At 43.6% G+C, this 12,018-nt stretch overlaps 1 protein-coding gene across 1 annotated transcript; it reads left to right on the forward strand.

Moving 5' to 3' along the window:
- The first annotated feature begins 580 nt into the window (after nucleotides 1-580).
- On the forward strand, nucleotides 581-2,012 carry LOC132470878 (odorant receptor 131-2-like). Its single transcript, XM_060069801.1, has one exon. It carries the CDS (start codon nucleotides 962-964, stop codon nucleotides 1,751-1,753), a length of 792 nt encoding a protein of 263 aa, XP_059925784.1. The 5' UTR covers nucleotides 581-961; the 3' UTR covers nucleotides 1,754-2,012.
- Nucleotides 2,013-12,018: the final 10,006 nt, after the last annotated feature.

Raw genomic sequence — 12,018 nt, forward strand, 5'->3', positions numbered from 1 at the left:
GCTCAAAACAAAGAAGCAGTAGCCTGACTGCTATGTTCAAATTACATTTGTTCAAAGCAGTCGTTTAATTGCACTATAGGCTCTTTTTTTGTATCGTCCTGTTTTGATCAGTATATGCCAATGTTGTTATCAATAAAAAATCATTTGCACAAGGCAAGCCGATGCACTTCACCATGTTGATAAGAGAATTAAAATGAGAAGAATTATGGGACAAAAAAATCAAGGGATATTTAGCATAGAAAAATAATTTGCGATTAATCGCGATTAATGTGAGTTAACTATGACATTAATGCGATTAATCACGATTAAATATTTTAATCGCTTGACAGCTCTAATTTTTTGTGAAGTTTAGGTGATTAAAGTGTGGGGCCGATTAATTATCACAAGTCATTTAGAAATCAGCTTACATTAATTTAAAGCTCTTCATTTTATTTTATTGGCCAGTTAAGGTCCGATGAGGTTTAGTTGGTTCAGGTTTCTTAGGTTTGGGGAGGTTTGGGTAGTTATGGTTGCAGAGGTTTGGGTGAGGTTTAGGTGGTTAATGTTGGGTGTTGGTGAGGTTAGGGTGGTTATAGTGTGAGGCTGATGAATGCAAGCCATTTCAAAAACTTCCGCCGAAATCCCGATAAAGGATGATGTCCCCCCAGATGTATAATGGATAGATCCAGTCCAGCCTACCAGTTGGTACAGTCAACCATACGGGGAACTGGGGAGTCAATTTATCTGTTAAAGATTAACACCTCACTTGTGATGTCACCAGTGGATCCATTTTGAAATATCTTCCAATGAGCCTCAAACCTGTTGGGAAAGTAGGGGCCCTTTAAGGTTATGTATGTGTTGTTGAGGTAAGGTCAAGGGAAGGATTCAGGTCTTTGTGAAAGAAGGCAAGTAATCATGGCATTAATCATTAAGTTTAGGTTAAAGAGTTTTAACCCATGACCTTTCTGTCCAGATCTTCTACATGAACCCCCGTTACATACTTTTCATCCACCTGGTCATCAACGATATGATCCTTCTGACCCTGTTCGGCTTCATTCATGTCCTCACCTACATCATGTTAGACATGAGTGTGCCCTTCTGTACCCTGCTGTTGATAATAGCCCTCCTGACTGACCTTAACACACCCCTCACACTCGCGGTGCTGGCGATGGAATGCTACATCGCCATCTGCTTTCCTCTCCACCATGCCCAAATCTGCAATGTGCAGAAGACCTACTTGGTCATTGGCTTGATCTGGCTGATGAGTGGGCTCACCGTCCTACCAGATCTCTTTGTGATGCTTGGGACAGAGTCCCATGAATTCCTCCATTCCAGGGTCTTCTGTGTGTCGACCACAGTGTTCAGAAATCCGTACTTCAAGGAGAAGAGAGACGTTTCTAACAGCATCTTCCTGGTCCTGGTCTGGCTCGTCCTCTTCTACACCTACTTCAATATCCTGTTTGCCGCCAAGGCTGCCTCACTGGATGCCAAGAAAGGCAGGAACACTGTGATCCTCCACGGCTTCCAGCTGGTCCTCTGCATACTCACCTATGTCAGCCACCTGGTCATTATTGGGCTCACCAACCTCCTCCCTGCTGCGGTGCTTGCCATACGCTTCACTGTGTCTGTATTCATTAGTATCCTGCCAAGGCTCATCAGTCCCATTGTGTATGGCCTGCGAGACAAGACCTTCCGGAAGTACCTGAAAAGGCACTTGTTGTGTCAAAAGAGGAAAATTACTGGCCCTCAATCTAGTCTAAAGACCTCCTCATGATGTCTTGTGCCGCGTTCATTTAGAAAAGCTTATTGAACTTTCAGCATATTAACTCTACTCGATCTGACAAACACTGAACTCGTGAAAACCAGATATCAGTTTTCCCTCTGCCCTGACTTTCTGCATGTCAACTCTGGGACTATAACACACTTGCTTCAAATGTTTCTCTTTCTATCTTCAAAAATGTATTGATTTCACTGTTATGTAGATTACATATTTGAAATAGTTCTGTTGATAACTCTCTCAATAAAAGTAATTAGTTATAGTCTTCGGTCCCTTCTACAAAGGGACAACCATCATTTAAATAAACGAAATAAACTTTTAAACTTTTGGTAAATTTGCACTGTATCTTCGAGTGTTGATTTTATTTTAAGTTGTGAAACGTCTCTCCAGGATACAGATATTTAGGTGTAAATCCAATTCAGTTCTCATTATTTTGATCGTAACAAATACATAATATACTGTTCCGTGTACATAATATACATGTACATCATGTATATTGGGTGTCTTGAAAGGCGCCTCTAAATTAAATGTATTATTATTATATTATTATTACATAATGTACTGTTCCATATTCCACTTCCATGTATGTTCAGCACACGCATGCTCAGATAACACTCCATCTGTGGGTGTAAATGAATACCAGATGGGAATTCTACTGCATATATACTTGTAATTCATTCTGCTGCACCCAGGAAATTCTTGAGGTGAGACTGCATCCACAGGTATCTAATAGGGTTCATCACTAGCCACAAACCTGCTGATATAGGCTTTAGTTATGTCACTGTTAGCGGGTGGCAGGCAGGCAGGTAGGACCCAATAGCAGACCGTTCAGGTAAAGGGTAATTTATTAACGCAAAAAGGCAAGGAACACCGAGAACACAGATGACGCAGGTAACACAGGTAACACAGGTAACACAGGTAACACAGGTAACACAGGTAACACAGGACACAACTCACCACAACCACAATGATCCGACGGGCAACAAAGGAAAGACAAGGGCTTAAATAGCAAACACAGGGCACGCAACAAGGAACAGCTGAAACACATTAGGGGAGGGAGCAGTAATCACACAGGACAGAAACTTGAAAGGACATTGGGAGACACAAGAAAGAGGTACCAAAGTAAAACAGGAAAACACACCAACAAGACAAGGAAACAGACAGACCATGACAGTACGTACCCCTCCCTTAAGGGTCGACAACCAGGCGATCCACGACATGCAAAAAAAAAGAAAGTCAAACCCAAATAGTATGTGTAGGGGAGCCAGGAGGAGGGAACCATAAAATATGGACTGGGGCAGAGCACGGGGTGACCGGCTGGCCAGGGAACAGGACTGAGGCAGAACGGAGTGGTGTCAGGCGGGCGGCCAGAAAAATTAACCATGAGGCAACCAGCAGGAGTCTGTGGTTCCCCTTCTGAGCTCTGTGTAGAGTTAACCCTATCAGTGGAAATGGCGGTTAGGCATAAAGGAGCTGACGTGGTCATGGATGTGCCAAGGCATCTTGTCCCATCGGACTTGTCTCTGACAGAGAGAACCAGAGAGGGCAATGTGTTGTGGCAAACAGGTCCACCTCTGCTGTGCCATATTTGCTCCATTTTGCCTCTACTACCTCTGGGTGGAGTCGCCACTCCCCCGACGGAGGTCCCTGGCGTGAAAGAAAGTCTGCCACCGGGATCTGTGGCCCTGGAAGGTACATAGCCCTGAGGCTGGAAAAGTAAGGGAGAGCCCATACAAGAAGTTGCTGTGCAACCTGTAATGATTGAGCCGACCTTGTGCCCCCTTGGTGGTTGACATTGTAGACAGCTGACTTGTTGTCGCATCGTACCAGAACATGTCTGCCCCCCAAATAGGGCAGGAATTCGCGGAGCACTAAATAAATAGCACAGAGCTCGAGCACATTTATGTGCTGTGTCCTGTGCTGCGCACTACAGAGCCCTCTCACCACCCTGTGCTGCCACACTGCCCTCCAGCCAGAGAGCGAAGCATCGGTCACACCCACCTCGCGGCGTGAGGGGATCGAACCCAGTGTGACACCTTTGGCAAGATATGCCATGCGTCTCCAGGGTTGTAATGCCAGGAGGCATCGACTGGACACCCTGACCTTCCTGGATCCGTGCAACCTCGGATCTAGTGGAGGCCATTGGTCCAAACTTGGAACGGCCGCACGCGGAGGAGGCCCAGTGGCACTATTGACGTTACTGACGTCCGCATTCCCTACAGCCTGAGAAAAAGGCTGTACCTTACCATCCTGTCCTCCCGAAAATGCAGGAGGATCTGGAGTATGGCCTCTACCCGCCGCGGAGATGGGAAGGCAAGCATTTGGACAGAGTCCAGGGTTATGCCAAGGAACTGAACCTGTTGGCTGCGTATTAGACAACTTTTGCCATAGTTGACTGTAAGACTCAACCTTTCCACATGGCCTAGGAGGGCTGTGGTGTCCTTCTCTGCCCTTCCCGGGTTGGAGTGCAAATAAGCCATTCGTCCAGATAAGGGAGGATCTGCATTCCGGAGGCTTGCATTGGTGCGAGCGCTGCCCGCCTGCACCTTGTGAAGATCTGTGGGGCTAGGGATAACCCAAATGGGGTATCCCTAGACCAGTTACTAGCAGGCCCGCCCTTCGAATGCGAAGCGCAGGTATGGCCTGTGATGTGGTGCCATTGGGACGTGAAAATATGCATCCTTTAAATCTATTGATGTGAACCAGCTTTGCCATGCAACGGCCTGGAGCACTTCCGCTCTCTTTAGCATGTGAAAGGGCAATACTTTCAGAAAACTGTTAAGTCCTGTATAGGGCGAAACCCACCCTCTTTTTTTGGAACTGAAAAATACACTGAGTAAAACCCACCTTGCTGTGTCTGAGGATCTACGATCTCGATGGCCTTCTTCTCCAGGAGGGTGGATACCTCCTGGCTAAGGGCCTGTTGCCTTGTGGGATTGCTGACTGTAGTCAGTCTGATCCCCCTGAAAACTGGGGGCCGGCATCGGAATTGGAGATTGTACCCCTGGGAAAGCGTGGCCACCACCCAAGGGTCTGTAGTGCAACTGCCTTGTGGGAGCCCGACGGGTTTCATAGGGTCGCTCAGGAGCTGGTGATAACATAATATTATTTTGACCACTTCTGCAACCTATCAATACTCTAAAGCAGTCGTTTCCAACCAGTGTGAAGTAACATGATTTTCTACATAATCTTGACAAAATAATTGGTACTATTTATTTTTGCTTCAATGTTGATTAATTGTTTAACATCATGCAAGTTATTGCACTTCAGTACATATTTGATAATAATCAATAACTGATTTTCTAAAATATTGTGAAAATGGCAAAGACCAAGTATCCTGGCAGTAATGTGTGTGCGATATTTTTCATAATCATGCACTACAATTATATGTGGGTGTGCAGTGAATGGTTGGTTGGGATTGTGGTGGGCCTTAGCTGTAACATTTTACAAAAAAGGGTACAATACTTAAACATTAATGACAAATATTTAAGGTTTAACCCTAACCCTATAGCTAACATACATTGCATTAATGTAATTAATGTTAATTATTTGACCGTTAAAAATAAGTCTACATTTATTGTAAACTTGCCGATTATTCAAAGAAACTCGTTAAGCACAATGGACAGTGTTTGAATATCTGTAAGTCATGACTATTAAGCATCTGAATTTTTTTTGTTTGTTAACTTCTAAAAGTATAAGCCTCATTATAACTATCATTATAATCAGAATTTAATTTGAAACAATGAACCTGATCAGATGGCCTCTTGGTCATTTAACTAATGCCGATGCTTGGTTTTCTTTTGAAACTTGGAAACATATTTATTTCCTGTGATTAATTAACACTTTGTTCCTAGGACTAAGGCTGGCCATATATTGAAATCCTGCACTAGATTGAAATACCAACTTTTGTACCAGCTGTAACAGAGATTTCAAAACAAAACAATTCTAATCACTATATCTGAACAACACAGTCTCACTCCGAGAACGTCAAATACCGACTGTTGGCAAAGGCCCTTTAGCGTCGGTGACTGACGGGAAAGGTACCCTTTTTATTCGCTCGGTGACGGTAAAGGTACCCTTCGGCGTCTTCTGCATACGGAATGGGGGGTGCCTCACTACGTCTCTAATAGACGCTGTGAGCATCTTTCCTATTGGATAGTTTTTAGGATATTCTTCTGTGAAAATGGCGGACATACTTTTTATCCTGGGTGGAAAATATGATATTTTAGCATAGTTAAACCATTAAAAGTGTTTATGTAAACATTTTTAGCGAGAAATGTGCATTTTACTTTCATAATCGTCGTTCGGCGAATGTGAAGGATGTTTGGTTTGATAGATATGACGAAGAATATTTCATCGGGCGATAATGGCCGGCGTACAGGCATCCCGGGCTCACGAAAATAGGTGACATTGTCACGTTATTTAATCTATTGAAACGTGATCAGGTACACGTATTTCTAAATGTTCGTGTCAAAAAGCACAATTTTCAAACTCATGCATATCAATTGGAAGTATTTGTCGTGATTTGTCACTAAGCACGACTTCCATCTAAGGTTCTGTCCGGGAGCTTTCTCCCTATTGTCCCTTAAGGAGCTCCGTACAGAACATTTATTGTTAAAAATTGTCTGTGATAACTAAGAATATGACAGCTTTTCCAGTCTCACCAATATGCGCACAGATCGCACGGTTTGACACTTTCAAGATGCGTGCAGAGTAGCCTACATACGCCCAATGACCATTTCGTGTGCATACGATACGCAAAACCCAGCATTAACTACTGTGGAGGGCGGATACGTCCATTTCGCGTGCATATGTGCATATGATACGAAAAACCCAGCATTAACTGAATGGGAGATGCAATATTTTAGGACATATTCACCATTTAACGTGTTTCTAATGACATTTCTAGCGAGAAATGTACTTTTCCCTTGAATAATCCTCAATCAGTGAATGTGTATGATCTTTATTAATCTTTATTATCTGAATGGGAAATGCAGCTCACGTGTTTCCTGCTTTTGTGTTATTAAACCGTTACTTTATGTAACTTTTAATGATATCATCTTGTTAGAAACACGTACGTTTTCGTGAACACTGGATTACGTCGCATTTCAACATAAAATAGCGTGTTATACACACACACACACACACACACACACACACACACACACACACACACACACACACACACACACACACACACACTGCATTTCGCTGCCAAATGAATAAATACTAAGGCAGAATAAAGAATAAATTAATTCATTATCATTCAACTTCAACATGCGTTATTACAGTATAGTGGTGGAGGGTTGACGTGTGTTGGCCAACCCGGAAGTGAGCGTCAACGGGTTTGACACTCTAGAAAAGCATGACACTCTAGAAAATGGTAACATGTATTTTACATGGTACACCTAGGTCTAGGACATGATCTCGGTGTAGCAAGAGGGCAAGCTTGATCTCATTGGACTCAGCTTAACGTGTAGATGCTAAATAACATGTAATTTGTCAAAAATCTCCATCGGGAAGCAAATCTATAGCTGGTCATTATTGATAAAGGCCTCCAAAATCGACAGCTAATTACTACCCCGAAACATATTCAAATATGATCATGTGTGGCACTGTTGCAATCGCCTCGAAACGTAGATGTCAAAGGACACCTTGTTTGCACCGTTACGTAACCGGGAAGATATTTTCATACTTCTAATGAATTGATTCATATTTTAAGGTTCTCGGAGTGAGACTTTAAGTGGCTACAGCAGAAGTGTTGAGACGAAAGATGATATCAAGACATTTATAGAATATTCCCATTCACATTATGATTCTTCGTCATAACATCCGACCAAACATCCTTTACAGTCACCAAGCGAGGATTATGAAAGTCCAGGCCCCCCCTTCCGGCACTCGGGGTCCGACTGGGCCAAGTTTAGGGCAGGAAGGGCCCCCCATTCCGGCCCTCGGGGTCCGACCGGGCCAAGTTTCGGTGCGGGGGTCCCAGTTAGGCCTTAGAATAAGGTATTCAAATTTCAGGGCGGTAGGACCTTCCTATCTCAAAAACTGTTTTTCCACCACATTCTGAACCATTAGGTCTTGCAGGTAACACTTCTGAGGGGCTTTGTCCAAATGACAGTCCATTTGGGAAAACTTTTTTTCCCTAAGGGCTAGAACTCCAAATCTCGGATATGTCGTTCTCGGGGCCCCGGGAAATGTGTGTAAACATTTTAGCATCCCTAGCTATCTCGAAAAGGCCGGAAAAGGGGCATGACCTCCCACAGTACGGTAAATGTACATAAGACAGAGGTTAGTTTCTAGTCCCCATTTTTTGTGGGATGGAGGTGTACATTTGTGGCTTAATGTGTGTAGTCACAGCTGGCCTGTGGCCACGTTTTTGAAGTCTGGGGTCAAAAGGTCAAAAGGAGCCGGCACCACGCCGCTTATGAGATAACAAAAAGTGAATGTGTATTTCTCTAATAGCTTTTTGTCATTATTAAAGAGAAGCCTGATTCTAAGATATGCGTGTTGGATGGCTAGGGTGTAGGTCTGGGAAGAACTTCAGGCCAAAATCTTGCAAGCGAGCCGCTGGGTGCAGGTGCAACGAGATGGAGCACTTGCTGAGTCATTTCCTGTAGGGCTGGAGCCACAGGTTGAAGCGTATGCGTCCTTTGAGACCCCCTTTGATATATATAAGAGACCTCAAAGTAAAGCATACTTAAATGTTGTCGACCCAGTCACCTATTGCATCACTTCCTTTAGGGCTTCGGCCTAAAGGACAAAGCCCCTCAGAAGTGTTACCTGCAAGACCTAATGGTTCAGAATGTGGTGGAAAAACAGTTTTTGAGATAGGAAGGTCCTACCGCCCTGAAATTTGAATACCTTATTCTAAGGCCTAACTGGGACCCCCGCACCGAAACTTGGCCCGGTCGGACCCCGAGGGCCGGAATGGGGGGCCCTTCCTGCCCTAAACTTGGCCCAGTCGGACCCCGAGTGCCGGAAGGGGGGGCCTGGACTTTCATAATCCTCGCTTGGTGACTGTAAAGGATGTTTGGTCGGATGTTATGACGAAGAATCATAATGTGAATGGGAATATTCTATAAATGTCTTGATATCATCTTTCGTCTCAACACTTCTGCTGTAGCCACTTAAAGTCTCACTCCGAGAACCTTAAAATATGAATCAATTCATTAGAAGTATGAAAATATCTTCCCGGTTACGTAACGGTGCAAACAAGGTGTCCTTTGACATCTACGTTTCGAGGCGATTGCAACAGTGCCACACATGATCATATTTGAATATGTTTCGGGGTAGTAATTAGCTGTCGATTTTGGAGGCCTTTATCAATAATGACCAGCTATAGATTTGCTTCCCGATGGAGATTTTTGACAAATTACATGTTATTTAGCATCTACACGTTAAGCTGAGTCCAATGAGATCAAGCTTGCCCTCTTGCTACACCGAGATCATGTCCTAGACCTAGGTGTACCATGTAAAATACATGTTACCATTTTCTAGAGTGTCATGCTTTTCTAGAGTGTCAAACCCGTTGACGCTCACTTCCGGGTTGGCCAACACACGTCAACCCTCCACCACTATACTGTAATAACGCATGTTGAAGTTGAATGATAATGAATTAATTTATTCTTTATTCTGCCTTAGTATTTATTCATTTGGCAGCGAAATGCAGTGTGTGTGTGTGTGTGTGTGTGTGTGTGTGTGTGTGTGTGTGTGTGTGTGTGTGTGTGTGTGTGTGTGTGTGTGTGTGTGTGTGTGTATAACACGCTATTTTATGTTGAAATGCGACGTAATCCAGTGTTCACGAAAACGTACGTGTTTCTAACAAGATGATATCATTAAAAGTTACATAAAGTAACGGTTTAATAACACAAAAGCAGGAAACACGTGAGCTGCATTTCCCATTCAGATAATAAAGATTAATAAAGATCATACACATTCACTGATTGAGGATTATTCAAGGGAAAAGTACATTTCTCGCTAGAAATGTCATTAGAAACACGTTAAATGGTGAATATGTCCTAAAATATTGCATCTCCCATTCAGTTAATGCTGGGTTTTTCGTATCATATGCACATATGCACGCGAAATGGACGTATCCGCCCTCCACAGTAGTTAATGCTGGGTTTTGCGTATCGTATGCACACGAAATGGTCATTGGGCGTATGTAGGCTACTGCTAGGGTTGCCAACCGTCCCGTAAAATACGGAATCGTCCCTTATTTGGCAATTAAATGTTGCGTCCCGTATTGAACCAATACGGGACGCAATTTGTTCCGTATTTCCATAAATGTCCAATACACATGTCTGTCACACACACAAATTCTAAATCTAACAATAATGATCAAAACAAAACACAGGGAATACTACGGTCAGCAAAATTGTCGCGGCGGGATCTACGCAAGACCCGCTCCGGTCATCTGTGTGTCTGCGCATGCGTGTGGTGGTCACGGTTGCCTAGCGACAGACACCACACACCGGCGCTGCTCACAAAATCTGCGCCTTTTAAATATGTCCGCTACACCCGATACTCCACCACGTCCTCAAAAGCGTAAATGCTTGCAGAAGTACGGACGTGAGTGGGAAGACGCACATCCTTGGCTGGACAGCGTCAGTGGAGATGTTTACAAGGCAAGTTGTAAAATATGTCGGCGAGTGTTTTCAGTGGCGCACGGTGGGCTGTCTGACATCAGACAGCATGCAACAGGACAGCATGCAACCTTCTTCTCTGCAATAATATCCTCTCTCTCTTTGAGGAAGTTGTAAAGAAGCTGGAGAGTGATGAAACCACCTGTGTTGAGTTATATTCCATCATGGAAAACTTCAAGCAAAAGCTCACACAGAGACGAGATTAACAGTTCTATGGCTACTTAACTAAATTGAAGCTGCAGCATCTCCGTCCACTTGATGCTGACATGGCAAGGGCAGATTTTACTGCATTCCTCAACACAGCACTCTCATATGTTGAGAAATGGTTCAACTTTTCTGAAGACTACTGGTTGTTCTCACTGCAACCTCTCTCTCTGCACCATGGCACCATGACCTTTACTGACATTGAGAGGGTGACCACCAAGCTCAACCTCATCCATAAAGTCAACATGGATGAACTTTATGATGAATGCTCCACAGCAAAACCCATTCTGAAGAGGCTCAAAGAAGATGCTGAAGATGAATGGAAGTCCAAAGGTGTGGCTGCCAGGTGGGTGGCTCTCTTTCGAGTAGCTGACCTGCCAAACATGCTGTCTATCACCAGACACATCCTGAGCATCCCAGCATCCACTGGATGTGTGGAAAGGATCTTCTCCAGAATGGCCAACAAATGGAGTGGGCCATTCCGTTTATTTAGTTTATATTTTAAAAGTTCATTGCTGCACACGCCACACAAAGAGATTTCATTCAAGATTTAATTGACTGCACTTTATAAGAGAATGTTATGTGGTAATAAGGCATTTCAAGATTTAAGTATGACTAATTCCTTTCTTGATCAACCCTTTACTAAAAACACCAGCACAAAATAAAACATACCACTGCTGCGGGCGCCCCGCCCCACAGGAGTCGGGCCCGTGGTGGGCGTCCCTTATTTTAATTTCTGAAAGTTGGCAACCCTAGCTACTGCACGCATCTTGAAAGTGTCAAACCGTGCGATCTGTGCGCATATTGGTGAGACTGGAAAAGCTGTCATATTCTTAGTTATCACAGACAATTTTTAACAATAAATGTTCTGTACGGAGCTCCTTAAGGGACAATAGGGAGAAAGCTCCCGGACAGAACCTTAGATGGAAGTCGTGCTTAGTGACAAATCACGACAAATACTTCCAATTGATATGCATGAGTTTGAAAATTGTGCTTTTTGACACGAACATTTAGAAATACGTGTACCTGATCACGTTTCAATAGATTAAATAACGTGACAATGTCACCTATTTTCGTGAGCCCGGGATGCCTGTACGCCGGCCATTATCGCCCGATGAAATATTCTTCGTCATATCTATCAAACCAAACATCCTTCACATTCGCCGAACGACGATTATGAAAGTAAAATGCACATTTCTCGCTAAAAATGTTTACATAAACACTTTTAATGGTTTAACTATGCTAAAATATCATATTTTCCACCCAGGATAAAAAGTATGTCCGCCATTTTCACAGAAGAATATCCTAAAAACTATCCAATAGGAAAGATGCTCACAGCGTCTATTAGAGACGTAGTGAGGCACCCCCCATTCCGTATGCAGAAGACGCCGAAGGGTACCTTTACCG

Source organism: Gadus macrocephalus, chromosome 13, assembly GCF_031168955.1.
Source record: "Gadus macrocephalus chromosome 13, ASM3116895v1".
NCBI lineage: Eukaryota > Metazoa > Chordata > Actinopteri > Gadiformes > Gadidae > Gadus > Gadus macrocephalus.